Source organism: Gasterosteus aculeatus, chromosome 12 (genome assembly GCF_964276395.1).
Source record: "Gasterosteus aculeatus chromosome 12, fGasAcu3.hap1.1, whole genome shotgun sequence".
Classification (NCBI taxonomy): Eukaryota; Metazoa; Chordata; class Actinopteri; order Perciformes; family Gasterosteidae; genus Gasterosteus; species Gasterosteus aculeatus.
Window position 1 is genome coordinate 9,460,682 of NC_135700.1, and position 22,526 is coordinate 9,483,207.

The following is a 22,526-nucleotide window of genomic DNA, read 5'->3' on the forward strand; positions in this document are numbered from 1 at the left end:
AAAAACTGTATGACAAGTCAATGTTTACAACTCCGTCCACCTCGATTCCTTGTGAGGGCTGCGCCGTGTGTTGTCGGGTCACGTCATTGCACTGGCTTGAGTGAAAGCGACAGGAATCTCACATCTGCTTCCCTTCAGAGGGTGGGGACGCAGAAGAAAGAGTACATCTGATAATTGGCCTGTCAGCCTCGGTATTCATGCTTGACTTTAGATTTTTTTTTTTGTTCAGAACACAATCCGCTGGAGTGTGTGTCTTTGTGTGTGTGTGGGGAAAAGTGAAAGAGGAGCGGTAGTCATAGGATGGATACAATAGGACACCAAATTCTACTTAAGGGTTACTCATCATTTGAGTAATTGGAAGTCAATTAAAAACATGAATTAGGTCTAATTTTAGAGAAGTAATGTCCAATTGATCAGCGTTATATATATTTTGTAGTCAGTAAATTAACCAATTTTCCCCGAAGAGGTTCACATTCATTTTTACACTCCAATTGAACCTTTTAGGAACCTCTCATGTAATGGTTGAAATGTCCGATGGAAATGGGAAGATCCCAAAAGATTGATATTTTTCTGGTCGGTTTAATGGTTATTTGTTTTTGGTTGAACTATTTTAACATGGCAGCCAGGTTAATGTTTTTTTGGCTAAACAGTACATTAAACGTGATTTAGAAAACATTTGAGGCAAGAAACAGATAATGCCGTGACAGGTTCTTGATCCATACTTGATCAGCACTGGACTAGCTTGACAGTTTGATTAAGTTTCAAGAGCTCGGTGGGGCCTCATTTGCATGAAGTTGAGGTTGAGCAAAGCCGAAATCGATGATGCAACATGCAGCTGGATCCATCAACTTTTTGCAGTGCAATGGCAAAGTGAGGTAGATGGACCAGTGCAAAAAAGCATAAAGGTGTAGACCACTTGCACAGTTTACATAAAACTATAAATAACCTATACCTATATATATATATATATATATATATATATATATATATATATATATATATATATATATTTCTTGTCTCTATTTTTCGGTCATTTTTTCTTTTTTTTATTTGTCTTTTTCTAACAATAATAATGTTGGAAGAAATAAAAAAGCGAGACAGAGACAAATAAAAGACCAGGCCTGGTGATATAACCACAGCTGAAGATAAAAGTGATATACTGTGAACCTGAAGTGCACCTTGGTAGCTCCATGGCGACACTTGTGACGTGACTTTAGTTCAACGCTGCAGAGTGCCTTTGATTTTAGTGGTACGAAGGCCAGACCACCTCTGAGTGCATATGTGAGATAAGAGAAGATGAGAAGGAGGCTTAGAGAGGTACATTAATAATGTATTTCTATTGTTGCTCAGCACAAGGACCAAATTAACCATTTTCATAATTTGAAATCTGCCTTCCCTTTGAAACATTTAAGTGGGTTTATTAAAATTATTTTAAAAATGCAGGAATCAGTTATAGAAGCTTAGTTTGGATAGGTTTTTGCCCATTTATATATTAACACATTATTAATATATCCACTAAAGTGGTAATAGGTGTTTGTTATCAGCCTTCATGGACCCTTCACACTCATTTAAAGAACAATATGAACTAGGTTTTACTTCATACAACTTTTAATTAACAGGCATCGAGCAGGGGGACCCGAAAATAAAAAACGAAAACAGCAAAGAAACAGGTACAGAATAAAGATATAGATTGAGAAAAAACAGGTAGAAGACAAGCAGACAAACAGGGAACGGGCAGGTGGCAGGAAACACGAGGGAGAAAGAGAACCGAGCGCACGCCAATAACTGTGTTTGCTTTGGAGAGAGCTGTCTCTCAATTCGAGAACTACATTTTATTAGATTCTTTACTGATGTATTTTGTTAAAATATATGTTATATTATCAGATTAATAAAGTAGACAACTGACTATCAGGTGCTTTCATTAATTAATTGATTAACATTAATTGATTAACTGATTTACAGCCGACATGCAGCTTAGAATATCAGTGTGGTCATTCTGTGCTTTTAGTAAATCATTCTGTTTGACTGAATTAATATCACACACAAAGAGTTCAATTTGACTGGAATTGACCAGTCTACTATAAATGTCCACATGTGCATCTCCAGCAATCTTTCTTCTTTTTTCTTTCCCTCTCTACTTTCAACAACTCAAGCCTCACAGATTAAATATAACATTTTCCTATCAAGCTATGTAAATGCTATAAATATATTTGTTATAGTGACAGACGAAAAAGAGCTTCCTTGCTCGTCCTGTTTAGTTTTTCACTGCCGGCTCAGTTCAACAAAGTCACTGCACCAGGGCGAGGACATTAAATCCAGTTCAAACCGTGATTATTAAACCAAAACTAGCTGACAAGATGACTTTAGAATACATTCCCTCCATACATTCAACGTCCAACTGCTGTATTGTAAGTAAGAGCAGCAATACAGAAGATGAATATATAATAATATAGCTGGCCTAAAGCACATCATGGTATCATCATCCTATAACCACTGCAAATGTAATTCTGAACATTAAAATAGCATTATGTTTATTTCTCTCTTTCTTCCTCTCTCTTAAGAATACAATCATAAGAATATGACAAAAAGAATAAAGTAAAGATTAATCCGTCTATTTAATTAAACGTGGCGTATGAACAGCCAATTTGAGAGACAAGGAGAAAATTATTTTCTTTTTCTTAAGGATAGACCCGCTCTGACTGCAGTCTTCATATTCAGTAGAACTTTTTAATGGCAACCAAAGAAGTATATTTCATTCTACAAATACAGTAAATGTTTTGATCTACTCATGAACTGTATGGCCCTTGAGAACATGTGCGTTAAGATGGTGTCTATTAACGCAATTGTCTTGCAGGCGTACTCTGACATCATTGCAGTTCCTGTGCCCGGCAGTCGCCGTCGGCCCTCGATGAAGGGTAATCTGATAATCTTGTTAGCACTTATTTACAGTTGAGTGGATGGAACATTTTACAGCAGGCTGAGTGTAGAATGCCGCAGATCCAGAGATTAAAAATCTAAGTTACTCATCCGATGTTTAAGTGCTATGATAATACCACGCTGAGAGCAATGTTTGAGTGTGTGTCAGTGTGTAGAGGAAGTAATTATATCCTTTTTCTAAGTAAAATGAATAATGCACAGAAAAACTCATTTTGAATTAAAGTCTGAGAGATGTAGTGAACTTGCAGATACATTTTTTTTCATCCAATTAAAGGCCACAATAAAAACCTTCTACTGTCACCTGAATTCCCAGCAATAAGACGTATTCAAGATAGCTAAATAATTAGAATGAAGGACAAGGCTCACTCTCATTATGAGATTTAAACCTTGAAAAACATCCCCTTGCCTATCCGACAGGGTGTTGTCATGCACATATGGCGTGAACTCCCTTTAGGAGGAACAGATTGGGAAGAGCACAGAAGATGGAAATTGCTTTGTGCCACAATGTAATGAAGTTGTGAGAAATGACAATGACTTTGCAAGCTACCAAGGCCAATCAAGGGGAACACTAGTGGGACAGCCAAAAATTTTTTCTCAATAGTTCCGTCATAATTATTGTGACAAGCTGTGCTGCTTTTCACTGATTGGACATGGATGTAAGACTGCATTGGTGCCCCAGTGTCCCCACTCAATTCCACAGCCATTAGTGTCAACGGCAATATGAGTTATCTGTCACTGTGCAAGCCAGACTAGCATCTGCTTCCTAGAGAAACATGTGCCTGGTCTTGCCAAACATCTGTGTAAAAACTTCCCTTAGATCATTACAATATCATCTATATTTAAGCAATAAAAAGCAATATCATTACAATACGCTCACATAAGGTAACCTCCACATACTGCACATAAGCTAGTGCTTCTTATGGATACTGATAGTGCCTAAACGTAGTTTCTGAGGTCACAATCAACTTAATATAGTTAGTTCAACCTTGAGTTTGTGGACATTAGTGGGACATTTGTATATCAGACGTACACAGGCACAAGAAATGTCCGACATTGAGTCGCTTCACAACGTCAAATACAAGATTTCAACCACTTTTTGTTGATGATTAACTCTCTTACTGGACTTTACCAATGCCTGCTGAGGGTACTAAACCCTCCAGCATGTGTACAGCGCACTCTGGTTTGCAGCTGAGTGTGATTACGTATCCTTTCTGTGCATCTCTGTGAACTTTAGTTCTGCCACACTCATCATGTTAAATGTAAGATGGAGCCAAAGACAATTCCAGAGAGGCTGCACTAAAATCACTCGCTGTCAAATCAATGAATGTCTGAGGCTGACAGAATAATCCACATGTGAGCAGCTGTGCCTCCACAGAACAACACAGCAGTAATGTGTGATGCACCCTGACATGCACCATGTTATGCGGCATGTCTCTTGCAGCAGTTAAGGCTGTTTCTTTAATTTACCAAGACATGTGTAAATGTGTTAAAAGTCAGCCTTTGCTGCTCAATGACCAGGTACACCATACAGTGAACCATTCAGCATCTCTGGTGGATACAAAATCATACATACACTTTTTTCTGCTACGGAACCTCCTGGACTAAAGCAGAACACTCACACACCCGGCGTCCGTCAGACTGAAGGTCTGCATTCGGGCCTGAATGTCAGGGGTAAACAAGTCTCACGTGGCTGCCAAGAAACCTCTGAGCAAATGTCACAACATCGGTGCTGACAACCCTTTCTAAGTGCTTGTTAAATAAAGATGTGGTGACATACACTTTAATTTAAGGTGCAAAAAGTAGTCATAAGATGTGATGTGGGTTGACAAAGTCAACTGATGAGACTGATATTTTTCAGAACGGGTTAGAATTCAGTGAATGTTTTTCCGTCCTTTTGTATTTGGTCAACTGAAAGTGCCCTCCCACTCTGTATCAGGCTGACTGAGTTCTTGTCCTTTAGAGCTTTCAGTGTGAAAGTGAAGAGCATGGAGAGATGCATTGGGTATATTTTTTTATTATCCTTTCATATCATGTCCTTGTATTTCAGACCACATCATGCCTCTGATTTTCCGACATTCTGCAGTTCACCGCAGATCAAAATCTTTTAATTAAAAAGGACATCTTTGGTGCAGCACATTTCCCGATGACGTGCCAACCTTTTTGAGCCAGTTGCCATCTGCCATCACAGCACTGTGGCTGAGGCCTTATCCCCAGCAAGCTGTTTGAGCTGAGAGCCAGTGAGAGAGGAGACAGACAGAGGGAGGCAGGCTTGGGGAGACGGACAAGTTTGTCCCGGGAATCAGTAGAAGTGCGTCTCAGCTGAGAAACACGAACGGACCGATTCTCCTCCGGAACAGATAACATAATCTGCCATTAGCAGAATTTGCAGTTGAATTGTTTAGCCCATTTTTTGGGGTTTGCAACACAGTCATCAAAAATACAAATACAGAACTCTACTAGATTACATAGAGGACACTAATAAATTCCATCGTGTCATTGTGTTCTTTCTACCGGTCGTGCCAATTTTCACTCGAGAATAAAGTCCATTGACATTGCTTTGCTTGCCAATTACTGTGATTTAATTATGCCACTTATCAATTCACTTTTTCTGATTCCTGGTTCCTGATTTTGTTTCAAGCTTTGCAGGATTTGGATCTTCACAGACAAAATCTCCTTACAAAACAGAGCAGAAACCTCCGAGGCTCACGCTGACTTGACACGCAAAAGGCTTGGCAACAAAAACGGGAACACATAAAGAACAACCTGCCCCTGGAGAACAGAGCTAGTAAACACCAAAAACACTGAGGCAATCGCTGGTTTGACACATGCATACCCGCGCACTCGTTGGGGCTAGGTGGTGTTGATTATAAACTCAATTGTGGTGTTGGGGAGAAAGGGTACAAAACTAAACAAAGACAGGAGGTAAAGTTGTTTGCGAGGGAAATGGTGAGAAAAGAAAACAGCAAGTGACACTAGCTGGCGTTTATATGGGTTGTCGCAGTCTCTAGCTTGTAAAGTGTTGTTTAACCCTGTTGAAATTGTATACTTGAATGGTGCAGAATGGTTAGAAGAGAGATTAAAAGGACACCCTTCACATTTAATTGGACTGCTAAAAAGTGAATGGGCTTAGAATGTAGCGCGAATCAGAGCTACATTGCAACAAAGCAACAGACATTTAGTGTTGAATTCGTGAACAATATCAGATGGAATGTGATTTAAAAATGGTTTTCCTCTTAATCCAACCTAATTTGTTCCAGACTGACACAAACAGTAACATTGTTTTCTGAGCTTGTATCAATGAGAGTTCAATGCACTTGTACTGCAATGTATTGCATTCAAAGTAATCTTTGCACACAGATTTGACCATTGAGTACAAAAAGCAAAACATATCCAAGACATCCAAGAAAATCCATAAGAAACACATGTGATATTTCTCACATTTGAGCATTCTGTCTGAGCATTCATTTAAGGTAAATATTGTGTAATGCTTAAAAACTGCTTTGGGGCTTAATGTCAAACGATCGGACAGTTCATGGTAGGAGATGAGTATATAATGAGATCAACATGACAGTGTAAGCCATCAGGAAAAACAAATCCCTCAGTACAAAATGTCTCCTTCCTTCCAACATCACAAATAAGCATACACCATGAATTTGGCTGGCTTCTTCTGCGTATGCAGAGTGAGTGATAAGTGCTCTAAATGCCTGAACTTTAAACCTTTCAAAAGGTCCAAATCCCTGCAATTGCCTGAGCAGGTCTTAATGTGGCCGGACTGTGTTTTAAATACCCCCAGGATAAAACTCTTAATCGTCATCATAAACTGTAATCCAAACAGATTCTGCTCTTAATCCAGGATCTGGGTCTAAGGAAACTGCTCAGTGCAAGTCGAGTGCAATCCCATTTAATGGAGCAATATCGCTCCTGTTCTGACTTACTGCATGCAAAGCTGCGGGTTACCAGTAATTATGTATGGCTCATCATCATCATCAGTGCACCGTCTTGTATTAAATAACGTGCAAATTGAAGAGACAGATGGTGGGAAGCAGCCCTTTCGTATAACAGGCACATTTTGTCATTGTGAAATCTCTAGATTTTCAAGACTAATTTGGTTGTTTGGAATGACACCTTAATTGCCGCTTGTATGATCTACTCACCAGGGGCCATGTGCAACATATATAACGCACCTGGGGTCCCTTGTCCTGAGACCGGTTTGCCTCGGGAGACCCTGCCACGGGCTGATGCCCTCGACAACATCGGTCCCAGAATAGCTGAGCCACTACGGCTACATATAAATACCTTTGTTTTTATTTTGAATTGCCTTTACTTGTACCTTGTAGTATTAGTCCTATATCTCCACACAATAATTACGTTGCACCATTAAGCATTACAAAAAATGTTGCTTATGGACTCATGGATGCTTAAGTCCAACTGTATGAATATATATATATATATATATATATATATATATATATATATATATATGGTACTTTGAGTTTGCGACTTGTCTTAAACCTAAAACGTGAGAAATCAGGGTTATTTACTCTGAGAAGGTGTTGTAAGGAGATGCGGGTTGCTTTTTGTTCCTGCAAGAGGTAAATAGACCTTCTTGGGTCAAGGTGAATTGTCATGTCAAATAACTTTCTCCCCTCCAATTCTACAGTATAGACGTTCACCAACCTGACAGCCTTTGGCAATCTCACAGTTTCCTGGCTCCACTTCATAATTAATGAGGAATCAAGGAATACTGGATTTCATCCAGAGTGTAGGTACATTTCGGGCCAAAAACAAATCTATAGAGGTGCTTATTTTAACTCTTGATCTGAAATAGCTGCAATGCCACTGAGAAACGATGCAAGGCTAAATCAGAGGCAAGCTAAATGACAATAATAAACGATGAAACACTGACTCTTCAGAGTTGACGTATGGAAGCAGGGGGAGAGGCTAAAGCAGTTTAATATGCGATACATATACCATATGATACATGGCCTTACAGGAAAGTTGGTCATGGAGGAAATAAAGAGGAAAAAGTTATGAAGAAAAGCTGCTGTTTTGTGACGTAGCTTTTTAAAAGTCATTTTTATTCACCATTTTTATTGTATAATATAGTTTTTAATAATAGTTTCTATGGAAAAAGATTAATAGCCGCCAGGAGGGTTTTTTGTATGTGTCATTTCTATGCAATAGCAAGTTTTGGTCAAAGCTGAGTCACCTAGTTGTTGCCTGCGAAACACTAAATATCAATTTCTATTAAGTTGTTTTGAGGGTGGGTGTTTAATTAACCATTGTTTTTATTTTTTAAAGAAAGAGTGTAATGGAATTACACAGTTGACAATTGTTTCAAACTCAAGAGCACAAGTGAAAATTAAAACAGTACACACTGATTGTGGTGCTACAAAGATAAACTATGAATAATTCATGAAATAATTGTTATTATTTGTAGCTTTAGTTCATTTTTTATGACTGTCTTGTTTGTTTTTTTAAACACACATTCCGACCAAACTGCTACTCAGACATGCTGTGTGTATGGACCGTAATGCACACAAACACCCTTCGATGTGCATTCTAAAACATGCCAAGCCAACAAGAAACCGGGCATGGAAAGTATAACTATGTCCCCTTATCCTTGCAAGTGGTGGCCGATTATTCTGTGAGCGGGAGGTGATGTTTGAGCATGTAAAAGAGACCAAGTTGGCCTCTCACATATCTCCTTATAGAGAGTCACTGCTACAGTATATTTTCTTTGGCTAAGTTTCTTGCGGCCATTGAGAAATCGCTGATCTCCAGCTTGATACTTTTCAGCAAGTGCTGTGTGCTTGTTTTCTCGTATGCTAAGTATATACCACGCATACAGGGGGGCCATCGTTGTTGGCAGTGAAACCAAAAAACCTTTGAAAGTTTACTGCGGTGGGGGGGGGGTCTACGAGCCATGATCAGCCAGCTGCAGGGAACGACGCTTGACGGCAGCATTATTTGATGTGAAGCAGGTTTTAGTTGATAAAAACATTTTTATTATTTTCAGTGACTCTGCACTATCTAAGACACAAGATGTTGAGTTGTCCCCTTTCGTAAGATTGGCCACTGTGCAAAAACATCAAATATTGACCGTTATGTATTTCTGTGTTGTTTTTTTGTCAAAGCCTCAGCGAGCCGCAACAGAGGGGCAAAAAACAGCCGCTTGCAGCTCAGAATTTTTTATAATACGTGTGTGTATGTGAATATCTCTGGCTACAGTTTTTGATCTATTTCATACAGCACTGCAAAATCATGAGCAAACAGCTTTGGTTATGTAATGTTTACAGTTTAGACTTTGATGAAGAACTGTTGCATAACTTTCTACGTTTAACATGGAATTAGAAAACTCATCCTTTAAGCCTTTAAAAACACATTTGTAATCTCCAGTGTTTGATAATGCTCGGAAAAAACATATTTATTCATCAGAATCAAATCAACCAATTTCTCAAGCCAAACCATTAGCAACAAAACAAGAAAAACTTTCTTCAAATCATCTAATTAATTTTTCTGACACACTTTCTCCACAAAGTGACAAAATGAGACTAGCGAGAGAAACGCTGCAAACAGACCGTCAGAAATCTCAGGGGCTGATGGGCTTTAATCTTTTCTCTTTTGCAAAGCTTTGCTCTCCGCGGGGGATTCTTCTGACATGTGGAGCATACTTCACACTGTGTAATCCACGAGTCATGTCTCAATGTCTCGCACTGACCCTCACAGCCGGGGATCAAGAAGAAAAAAATGTTCATATGGAATCAAAATGCTTTCTTGTTTTTCAGCCTTGAATAAATAATTCAGATGCAATAACATCTAGAGAAGAATGATTTTAAGTCCAGTGAAAAGGTTTCCGAGGCACAAGAAGGTGTGGGTGGATAGATCATTGGTACATATAATCAAACCATTGAACTACGCTTCTCTTGTGTTTGAGTAGATAAAAATAAAAACATAATACAGACAACAATACTGCACGGTCTTATAAAAACAACCCAGTGTTGAGACATATGCAATTGCAGACAGTTAAAATCATACAGCATAATGCTGCATTGCTTAACAACACAGGGTCACTTAGGCAACACCACAACATAAGTATGAAAAGAAGGTTGAACTCACCTTGGCCACCCTGTTGGCGACCTCCCGGCCTACCATCAGCCCCTGGACAAACGTGCGGGCAGCGATGAAGGCCCTGGTGACCTGGGCCTTCAGTCTCCTGGGCACATCTCCAAAGGGCTTGAGCTGATCCGTGTATTTACTGACGCACTCCAAGTAGTCGTCGGTGAATTGGTACTGGGAGTTGAGTAACTGGAACATGCGCTCCAGCAGCCTGGACCAGAAGTCATTGAGCATCTCCTCCAGGTTGACGTTGCCCCCTGTGTAGTAGCGCTTTAGCTCGGTGAACAGGTCTTGGAACACCTCTGAGTTCTGCATGTACAGCTTCCCGTAGGTCCTTGTGAACATACTGTTGAGAGACTTCTCAGAATTGTCCAGCAGCTCCAAGAAAAACTCTAGATGGATGGATGGTTTGGATAGAGGTGGGAGAGATGGAAAGGACAAACAGCTGCATTACAATGCTGACATAGTTGTAGTGTACAATGTCTTTTCCTACAATTTAAACTGGACAAAAGACTGAACTGAAGAGTTGTTTAATCCATTTACTGTTGTTGCACTTTAAACTCTAATTGTACGCCTCTGTCTCCGTTTACAGGACTGATTCATAGCAGCCAACAAGAGGTAGTTGATTATGTGAAGAAATTCAGTCCGAATAATGAATAATTCAGTAGCAGAAATAATGGGCCACAAGGACTATGAATGATTGATGTAAAGGTTCTGATTGCATACTGTAACTAAATATTCATATGGTTTAGACAAAGACACAAGTATACATTATCAACCTGAGCAGCCATCATTATTCCCAAATGCATTACTTCCTCCCTGAAATCATTTATTTGTCAAACAGGCAACTGACCTCTGAGCCTAAAGTTGAAAAAGGCTTTGAATCATCGGAAGAATATGTTCAACATAAGAAACAAAATGAGACAAGCACATCTGTATTATTTCTAAGTCTTTGTTGTGATTGAGTACACACACACACACACACACACACACACACATTCATTAAACTTCATAACAAACGTTTTCTACCATTCCTTAAAGCTCAATGGAATTTGAAATAGTCTGACTGGTTCAAAGACAACTAAAATATAATGATTGTTTTTCTTCAAAAGAGAATATGAACGAAGGCCTTTGAAAACATTTTCCAACAGCTTCAAACTCCTGTTTTTCCAGGGCTGACTCAGAACTCCTCTGGTGGTTTGCTGGTGGGCTATTTTGTGTTTATTCAAGGAAAATAAATACATTCTTCACTATTTCACATATGTATTAGTTTAACGTGACATGGTCATGCAAAGTACTAAATTGTGTAAAAGTACATTTATGGTAAATTTATATTATATTATTAATTTCTCTTTTTTTAAGCACCCTTTATTATTTTGGTTGACAGAAACCAAAAGAATGCACACACTTGAATTATATTGCTGTGATTCTATAACAAAAACGTAAGCAAAATGAAGAATATATCATTCAGACTACAATGGCGTCATAGTTTAAATTACTATCATTCTTTACAGTGTCAACCATTCCATGATACCAAACCATGAGGGTAATTTCAGCTTTGTGTGAACTGTTTTCATGGAAAAATGTTTACATGAAGAACTGATTATGTTAAGTGGGATAAGACGAACATGCTTACAACAGCTGGATTTAAGGGTCAAACTCCTCTGCCTGATAATCCACAGTTTTGCAAAGTGTGCTAAACCATCAATGTGAGTGCCTCAGAAACCCCCTTTAATACAGAAACTCTGCATCCCCGCAGTCTACATAATCCTATGCAACTAGAATTGAGATTGTTTGTCTACTTCCCAGACTAGTGGGAACTACAGTTCATGTTAACCTGCACTAGAATCCCTTTTTCTCACCTTTTCAGCAACTTGTTTAGCCAATCCTCATTTCTCTCAAGAAGTAGATCAGTCCCTAGTCACTCACTCTAGTTTCTATGTAACTAAATAATGTGCCATTCCACCCACATTTATTTAATAATTAAAAGCCTGGAGGGATTTTTCATTCAATTTTTCCAATTGGACCCAAATCAAGTACACGTAAGCCCCTGTGGATTGGGCAGGCAATCGGTTATCATTTAGTGGCCCCTTGGAGAATTTATATCACAAAACAGTGACACCATTAGTCATGCGATCTTACAGTAGTTATGTATAAAACAATTCATACATATATTTCATTCTTTTTTTTAATTTAAGAACCCTTTGCAAGAGTAGATGGTGAAGTATTTAATGTCTACAAAGTCCATGTAAGAGGATCAAGTCCAATGCAATTATTGTCATGAAAGACATCAAACCAAATACAAGGTTAGGCTAAAATTATTTTACGTCCACATGGATGGTTCAGATTTGTCCTAGGGCTAAGCACATTGAATAGGGGTAAGCACGTTGAGTAGAAATTGTTATAAGTAATACAAAAAAAAAAATAGGTGCCGGTCGTAATTGAGGTTGGTCTTGTTATTTTATATATTACATACAGAATTAAAAAATAAATACATTGTGTTCATACCCTTTAAGTAATTCTGAGAATAATGAATACATTTCTGAGACCATCTAAGTGCTCCTTGGATGTCTGGCCTAATTACTATAGATAATCATCATGATTAATAAAGGTGACCTTTTTGTTGCTCTGATAATAACACTTATTGCAACCAAAAAAGAAACTGAGGTCACCCATTCATTTTACTTCACACTACTTAGAAATTAATTTCTTACCGGCTCAAACAATGGGATCTCTTATTCTTTGAGTGGTTAATTAAGAACAAATTTCAATTAATGGTCCAACAGTCTTGAATGACCTGAGGGTAGTCATTGTGCCAAGCTCAGCCTGGATATTATAACATCGTATATCTTTCAGCCTGGTAATGGAGAGCTTTTTGAAAGGAGTCATAGAGACACAGCCATTTATGTTTAATGGGCAGATGATGTAAAACATACCATAAAATGAATACAATTCTGATTAATACACATTTTTGCCACATACTCCAGAATGTGGTTCACGAGTACTTTGGAAATTGACCATGTGAACACATTAGCAAACTTTAGCTCTACTTAATCACACCATTTAAAGCACATATCTACTATGCCACTGCCACTCACTATACCATCCATTCTATGTTATGTTTGATATTGACCAAAACTTTTCAACCTTGTTCCATCCAGAGCAGAATTGAAATCTCTCAAAGTTGGGAAGCTTTTGTAACAGTCGAACTAAAGGGAACAACTGCAAGCTAACAGTGTAATCTGCTTCCCACCACTAGGGCGCTACACTAGTATTCAACCATTGGACGAACTGCCCTTACCATGATATATAGATACTAATAGATACTAATACTAATCTTTTTTTTTTTTTTTTGTGAAATTATTCAACATGTATTAGATGGATGGATGGAGAATTGGGCAAAAACATTCATGTTCCCCACTGACTGGAAAGAAAAATTTGGTCGTTATAGGAAGGGGAAACGTAATATATTGTAAAATTGGGGATGATTTGGGCAGTTCTCAGACAGTTCATCCCGTAAGGCCTTCATTGCTCTGTACTCAGTTGTTGGGAAATCGAAAGAGACACCAATGGTCGAGTCAAGAAGAGAAAAAAAACTTAATAATTCAAACCCTTTTCTCACCTCGCACAAGCGGCGTAGTGAAGTGGTGTGAATGCCAGAAATTTAAAGAAATTCAGCTACCCCAGTTAGACATTAAAAAGGAATTGATTGGCATTAATGTAATTCGACGCAGAAAAATACACTACGCTCTCTCTTTACTTAAGTCAAAATTGTCAGGACAATAGATACTGACGCTATACCTGCAAGGATGACCAGTAAAATGTGCAGGACCAGCACCGAACCACATCTCTGACCTTGTCAGCCGCTGTAATCCAGATCCTCTAACAGACAAGGTTAGTGTTCCATAGTCCAGGTTGAAGACAGAGGTGTCACATATCATCCACTCCTATATCCACTGTGGTACTGTACTTCAGCCAAACAGTTATTTTGATATCGGGTAATACGAAGAAATCTTTTGATTGCACCGTTAGACCAAATAGGGTCTTCCATGTACATATTTATACAAATCAGATATGTTTTATTATATAACTATAACTTTCATCTGAGGGCCTCAGTATATGTTAGCAACTGGGGCACTGCATAGAAAAGCAGTCCTTGGTAATTTCCATTTCATTGTTATTCTCAATTTAAAGCCAGTGCTTCTCTAAACAAAACAAACCAGGTAGTAATTGTATGTGTCTGTTGTGATGTAGTTTTCTGCTGTATTCACTCCCCGCACAAGATTCAATATATGTCAGTCTGTGGGTTTGTCTTCAGCCAATTATGAAAATATTGTTTTCTTTCCGTGTAAACTGACTACAAAAGTGGAAGAACAATCCTGACACAGGGTTTGGTCCTGAGGTTTCTTTTCAAATAAAAATCCTCAACAATTAATATATAAAAAGTAAGTACTCCAATACATTCTTAATGTAAGATTTCCATAGACAATCATTTTGAAATACATTATTTTCATCTAAACATAACTGGGTTTTTTTTTCTTCTATTTTACTAACTTTTTCTTAACTGGCTGTCTGACTTCCTCTCTCCCCTTCGCACACATCGTTCTGCAGCAAAAAAAAATATCCATGGTTGTATTGTCTCCGGAGACATTATCTGATATTTCTTTGTCGTTGCTTTTTTATAGATACTTCATAAATATCAAGCCCAACTACGCACTTCGTCAGAGAAACGCATGCTGTGATGATAAAAAATGCCAGAATTTCCGTTTCCATTCCATTCTGGTTTGATTTGTATCTCAACGTGTCAGTTGCACGCCTCTTCATGCACTAAGACATAAACTGTAAGACACTGTATAATAAACAAGGGAGTCTCAGTCAAGACACACTTTTCATGACTGATCGTGTTTTGCACACGAGAATGTCTTGACTAAATACTATGGCCTGATTCACTAACTATTCTGAAACATCTGTTTTTAATCATATCCAGGTTGATGTTGATGAATCCCAATCCTTCATTAATGGAAAGCATGATACCAGGACCTTAATTATCAGGAATTAGCATATCCTAATGACACTGGATGAGAAACATCACATTAGTCAGTGGAGAACACCCTCATTTAAAATCAGGAGGCCCACAGAGGCATTATTGAAAGCAACAAAGAGCTTCAGCTTGATCCTTTAGGAGCCTAAGATCCAACTATTGAGTCATACAAACTGCGGGACAGGAGAGCTTAGAGAGGCTGAACATTATGTGCTTTCAGAAAACCAAGCAAAATAGTTTACCTTGATTTTCCAATAAAATCTAATGCAGGAATGCAGAGGAGTGTTAACGGCCACAGAAGAAGAGCCCAGTTTGTGTCATGTTTAGGTCATGACACCACATCCGCCACTAAAACTCTTCCTCAGCTGATGGACTCAAGGGAAGGAATCAGATCTGACTGAAAGAGTCTCCCCACTTGTCCAAAAAAAGCCCTTAATTACAGAATGATAACGACTGAAATGGCATTTACGATATACCGCCATTTCTTTTCAAAACACTTGACTGAATTGAGAAAAAATGCATAGATGGAATTAGAACATAACATCTCTAAGTTACAAACATCTATTCCGTTTTCACACATTTTACCCACGCTCCGAGTTAGGTGTAAATTACAGTCATCTGTCACAATGCATTTGACTACATCAATAGTCCGTGACAGGCAACTCACATTCTTCACACATTTGAATGAGTTGGAACGAGGTGGCTGAGGAAAAACAAGTGGAATAGGAGCACATTTTAAAGTACCCCTCCCCAGGGCAGATACCTGTTTAGACCTTACTAGAAACCAAACTGAATGATAAATATGAGCTTTTAGCAACCTATGATGCAATGCATATGTTGTGCATAGTCCATTAATGTTAAAATCAAAATGTATGTAGCTATTGTTGCATAAAGATTGTATGTATATTACCTGTAAACAATGTAGCTTTGTCGTCTACAGTATTTTTTTAACTGCAATTTAACTGGCGCTCACAGTTGCACTCACAGTTGTTTTATCAACATCTATATGACCAGATTCAAAGCTAAGCTAGCTTGAGTTACTGCTCAAAAAAGCAGATTTTCAACACTTTGTACATACATTTAGATGTCAAAACAGTTCATTTGAATGGATGCAAATACTTGGCTATCCAAATTTGCTTTCAGAATTCATTATTAACATTTTCTTGAGATGCAAAGCGAGTATCACATTAACTGTTTACATTAAAAATTCATATATATAAAATAGATACTGATTTAATGGTAGTTCAGTTCACACATGTTTGTTCATCAATCAAAATCAAATTCACTTAAAACTCAGGGGGAAGGCAGAGGAGTGAATATATGAATACCAAAGGCCTTGATCCCCAGGCAATATCACTCCACTTTGATGACAATGCAATTCCAAGCGTTGACATTGTGTGCAATGATACTGTATGGAGCAACCAGGTGGTAACATCCATTCTCACCCCATACATGATGCATATCACACTGAAGCTGACAGCATCAATACAAAGGGCTCGTAATTAAAGCCCTCTGTTGCAGGATGTGGAAGAACGGGAGGCTGAAGTTCCACACAGTCCATCAATCACACAATGGCAGCTCATTTAAAACATCTTTAAATTTAAAGTTGCACCAGCTCCTGCCTTTCACAGAGAGCAATTGTTTTCTGACAGCTAAGAGAATCTCTGCTGAAATCTCCGGGAGAAAGGTTGAGCGGAGAAGACGTTTATGCAGAGACGTGGCCATTCTCTTTCCTCAAAGAAACGACTGTGCCTGTGCTTGTACTCTGTGATAGCAGGCGATAAGGGGGGGGGGGTCCACATATTTGCCTTGGATAATGGGCTTTTAGACACATTGGCAGACAGCCAGGTAGCCAAAACAGCGAGAAAGTTCTCAATTCAGCGTCTGTTGAATTAGGAGATGCTTGATGGTGTCCAAACGTACCATCTGGCTCAGCAAATGAAGGATGAGTAAATACTGATTTCTGAAATACTGAGTTTTTCTCTGCAGATTTGTGAATGAACTCAAAGATAATTTCTATCTAATAACGGGGTAATGAAGGAAGGTTAAACACTACAGTACACTTAAAAAAGAAAAAATATATATAGTACTACTAGTAAACAAAGGCACTACCCCATGGTTTGGAGATTCCATGTAATGTATTTACCAATGCTGGGCTTTGATTAGTCAGTCTGGGGTTCTAAAGGGTTCATTCAAAGCAGAATGAAGTAGGTTACAACGCTTAACGCTTTCCCGAAGCAAGTCAATTCTGTTCGGGCAAGTGGAATGTTGTCCAATCTGATGTAAATGTAATCTTTATTCCCCTAATAAAGATTCCTGAATCTGAATCATAAAAAAGTCAGGCTTATTGCTTTGTCATCCTTGATCCTTGATTATGCTACATGTTGCACAACATTTCCCTATGAATCATTGAATAATGCTACTTGACATTAGTTGTCGGCAACCAATTGGCCGCACTGCCACAACATACTCAATCAGACAGATCAACATATTATATTGTAATTAATTCTCATCCTAATGCTCAGAGTAATAGCTGTGACCGACTCTTCTGCCATAGCACAGTGATTGGTATAGAACAATCTTATCACAAAATGTGCAAATGTATTCTTGTAATAAATCCAATTATTTATTTTGATAACCTAATTAAAACTACTAATTCACCCCAAAGTATTGGAGAAAATATTTATATTAAATGCCGATTTCTTTGATGTCTCATCCAGCGCCACCATCATATATGTATCTATATATAGATATCTATATATAGTTACAGTATGACATGAACAAATAGAAAATATACCATTTAGAATTGTTGGTCTCTCTTTCCCCAGATGTCCAGATCTTTGTTAAATTGATTTATCTAATCCTCAAACATCTCAGCTACTTGCCCAAGGACAAGTAGTTGAAAAAGCTTAATGTCAAGGCCTGAGTTACATGAAGTAACTAATATAGCACAGCGATCAGGGATAACGATTAATTATTCTTTCTTAAAAAGGCACTTTAAACATAAAATCAATAAATCATAAGACAAGTGTCCATGAAGATCCTCACCCTGGTATACAGTAATCATTGCAGAGCCAGGCCCATGTTGTCACTTCTCATATGAATAACGGCTGTCATTAAAGCCCGATACCGTCTAACCTGAATTTATATTCCGCAGAGCGACCCTCAGAGCGCCAGGGCAGAGGAAGAAATACTGCGCGTGTCAATGAAAGGAGAAATCCCTAAAGATAATTAGTAAAAGCCTTTTTGCTTGATGTCGTCTTTTTGTTGTTGCTAGAGATGCAGAGAAGTTACAGTTTGACAGTAAAGGTCTAGTTATTCCCTTTAAAAAAATCTATCGGCTAGATTTATCTCTTACACTAATACGTATTATATGTTTGAACTAGTTCCAATTGTGAGCCAGTTCCTCTGTTCCTGGGCTCACGGTCTGATGTTGGTGCCAGCATGAGAAGCAGCAGGCGACACAATAAAAGAAGATCTAAATCATTTAAAGGGAGCAATGATTTGCGATGGCCCCCGGCGTGGATAAGACAGGGCTATGATGGTTTAAGACTTGCAGAATGATGGCGTGAAACAGAAGGGAGCTGCCTTTTAACTGAAGGAGGGTAGTAAATGATATGGAGCCAAAAGGCACGCCATTGGCATAGTAATGAAACAAAAAGAGGAGGAAGAAAGAAGTGCATTTGTGACCGATCTTTCATTGCTACATAACACCTCTTTCTCATTACAACAGTTCTCCAGATCTACCAAATATGATAAAACAATAGTCTTATCCATGTGAGTTACTTTGCATATATTTTTAAAGCTTATATGTGAAAGCAGCATGACTGAAGTGCTTCTAACAAATCGTCTGATCCAATCCAAGTGCAAAAATATCAACATTTTCGGACAGCTTCATCAAAAAGAGGAAGCAAGAAAGCCAAAAATATGATTAACTATGAATGGGATATTATTAAGGAGCTGGCGAAGCAAAGAGCCCACACAGTGCTATCAGTGTGAGTGGTTGGGAAGACTGTGACCTGGCTGGTTTGAATTTTTCCCAAATTGTGCCGACCAGCAAACACAATCTTTAGAGCGAGAGAGAGCGAGAGAGAGCGAGAGAGCGCGAGAGATACATCACTGCTGCCAACCATCAGCCGCCTGTGACAGGATGGAAGCAGAAGAGCACTTGCTAAATGAGCCTCTCATTGTGAACCACAGGAGATGTGCAGTCATAGGACACATGATGTACGATGGTCAGCTGGTAATGTCTTCGGTTTCTATGTTCTCGTACATTTAGCACCAATAATACAAGCGTTATTGAATCGGATTGATTGAGGCTTCTAATTAAATGGCTTACTCATACGTTTCATGACATTGTTGAACTAAAATGATGTTACCTTTTGACGGAATGCGATTAGGAAGCCTGGGTAGTGACGCCATTTAAGTGTTCATTCAATAATTGTCAAAAGGTCTCAATCGATGCTTTCCAAAATGACGTAAAAAGCCATAAGGTGTGGGCAGAAAACCACTGGGTGAAGATGAGAGTAATGGCAAAAGACCGTTCGAGCAACCATTCCGCCCTGACGTCCTCACTCCTTGTCGGGAAAAGCGTCATTTCAAGAATTTGAAAACAGTCCAAAGCTGTTATACTTCTTGGAGGAAACATTCTTCTTAGTAGGTGATCCAATATACTTGAACCTAAGCATGTTGGTGGCCAACTTTGCACATGGAAAAACATGGTGACGGGGATTTGAAAAGACTCAGTGAATTGGTAAACTTCAAACTGGGACACAGTCTGCCCTTGGCCCTTGAGGTGCAATATTATTTGCGCATTGCAACTTTGCAACAAGGACATCTGTTTTCTCTTGGGGGAAGCCAGTCGTAACTGTACTCTCCATTGCACAACTTGCGACACACCATGTAGGGAAGAGCTCTGCTTTTTTAGGGAAAGAGAGGGACTTATCTCAGAGACCACAATTGATGGCAGACCTTAACAAAAAACAAGGATAATGTATTCCTTCTGATCCAAACCCACTCCCAAGTGAGATATAAGCCTCTGTCCTCCAAAATAACATCCATAATCATCTCTGCTTGTCTGCCTGTGTGCCATTCACGGTGCTTCCCATTATGTGCAGCTCATTTATTATTATTTTGTTATGTCTAAGACGAGACATTTTATGTAAAACATAAACGACTGACGATAGGATATTTACATTTTATCTACATAGAATAATACCTTGAACTTTTTCAAGTAATGGATACTTTTAATAGCACACACACACACATGAAATTTGTTGAAATTAAAAGTCTGGCTCATTGTACATGGCATTACTGTTAATGCTCCTATCCGTGGTGGGTTTGAATTTTAACTAAATATTTTGAAGATACAAAAAATGAGTATTTCACTTATCCACTCCCTAGAGGCTTTGGTAAAAAGGATAATGTAATAAAAAAGAAACACATTTATAACTTTTAAACATGCTCTAAATGTTTAATCACTTATGTACTGTACAGTACAACAGAAAATTAATTTGAGTGTCTCACAGTGGGACATACTAGTGCTAATACTAATAAAACATGAATTTCAACAAAAGCAATGTATGGAAATAGTATTGTCCGAAAGGTACAGCTACTGTCCCCATGAACTAACGCTAACCTTTACAAGTGTGTTAATGTATCCAATCTGTTATTGTAAATTCTCTAAAATAAATCCTGGCTGCACAGGGAATTAACTTTAACACCGAAATGGTGTAATACTCACTCTAAATGGGGCCTTTGGGGATCATTTTCCTTCAAAACCACCTACAGTATACAGAGATTGAACTTTGAGGAGTTGTCATTATCTCAAAGCACTAAAATAATTGTCCTTGAGGAAATTAATTACCTTTGTGCACTGTTGCACTCCTGGTGGAAAGTGATTTAGAGTTAATGAAAGCTGAAGCGCTGTCATTTCTTCCACCGTCCCTCATTTTTCAGACTAATAAAGTCAGTGGAAATTAGTCGGTCGCTTGAAGTTGCCCTGAGCACGCCATGTTTAATAAATAATTTATTTTCTTTCTTTATCGACCAAACAAAAAACAACAACAAAGAAACGCCTCAAGATATTTTTGCTTTAAGCAATGTGCAAATTGGAGTGTGGAATCAGCTCGTTTTACCTGCAAACAGCAAGCAGCACTTTCCATCAGCAGGAAAATGAGTTTACGTGAAGGGACATCAGTGACGGTTAATTGCATTACACTTCAAAGATTAACATTAGATTATGAAGGATGTGATGATTGACGTTATTAAATTAAACTGTCAAAGCAGTTACAAATATCTACCTTCATTGCATCACAAAGTGTTAGTTGAACTCTGATTCCATGTTACTGTAGCTTATAAATTGAGGCCTATTTGAAGGTTCCTAACTCAATGCAGCAACCTCATTAGCACAATAATGAACGCCACCTCTCATGATCACACAACCGTCATTGAAGATTCAAAAATAGTTGAAAAGAACAGGTTGCCATTTTTTAACATCACTCTCAGTGGTCAAAACCAAATTAGACTGCTTCAAGATATTTTACACAACTTGGAAGAAAAAGAGGCTTTTGGACGATGGCCTATTTCCCCGCCTGATGTAGTGAGCGACTGCGCTGCACCCGCTGCACCCATTCCACTCTGATCCTCCTATTTGTTGTGAATAGGAGCCGTCAGCCTCAGGCTCAAGAACGGAGGGCTGAAGTCCTCCACTTACAGTGACTGTTGTGTTTAGTAACCGAGGGGAAATGAAGGTGAGGTGCAGCCAAGGTGGCCACAGGCTCGGGACGACTGCCAGGCATAAACTAATTATCCCGGACTGTCTTGAATGGAAGAACATTAGTGAGGTTCAAGTTACTAACAGCCAGAAGGGCAGGAGCTTTTATAACCAGTTTTGTTTGGCATAAAGTGTGGCAACTGTTTATATACAATGATCACCACATTCAGTTTAGTGTCCGTTGTGGGTTTTGAGGGATATTTAACCATGAAAGTTATTCGCTCCTTTAGAGACAGTGTTTCTGTAAAACTGCTGAAGGGATTTCTAGAACTGCAGAAAAGGGTATATAATTACTATTTTTAGAATGATTCAGTCCTGCGCTGATACGCCTGTGCAGTGAGCTGGACAATATAAAATAACAGGGAAAAAACAAGGCGCAGTTGTTTTTTTTTGGGGGGGGGGGGCTTATGACCAGGGCCAGCAAATGTCATTCAAATAAATGTCAGTCATCTTGGTATATAGTATGATCCCATAAAACATTTCTACTTCATATAGTCATTAAGAAAAACTCTTTGACCTTAAAATGCACAGAAACCCAATTTCTATATTTTTTAGATATTTTAAGGCAGTGTTACATGCAGCAAAGAAAACTAGATGGGTTTTAATCAGAGGTAGGGAATCCATACTGTATATAATTTACATAAAACTTTTCCA

At 38.5% G+C, this 22,526-nt stretch overlaps 1 protein-coding gene across 3 annotated transcripts in view; it reads right to left on the minus strand.

Moving 5' to 3' along the window:
* gpc6a (glypican 6a) overlaps nt 1–22,526 on the minus strand; it is a 100,676-nt gene that overhangs the window by 37,843 nt on the left and 40,307 nt on the right. For all 3 annotated transcript variants that reach the window (XM_040164557.2, XM_040164547.2, XM_040164564.2), the window contains exon 3: nt 10,057–10,448. In XM_040164557.2, coding sequence (XP_040020491.2) covers nt 10,057–10,448 — 392 coding nt within the window. The remainder of the gene's footprint in view (nt 1–10,056; nt 10,449–22,526) is intronic.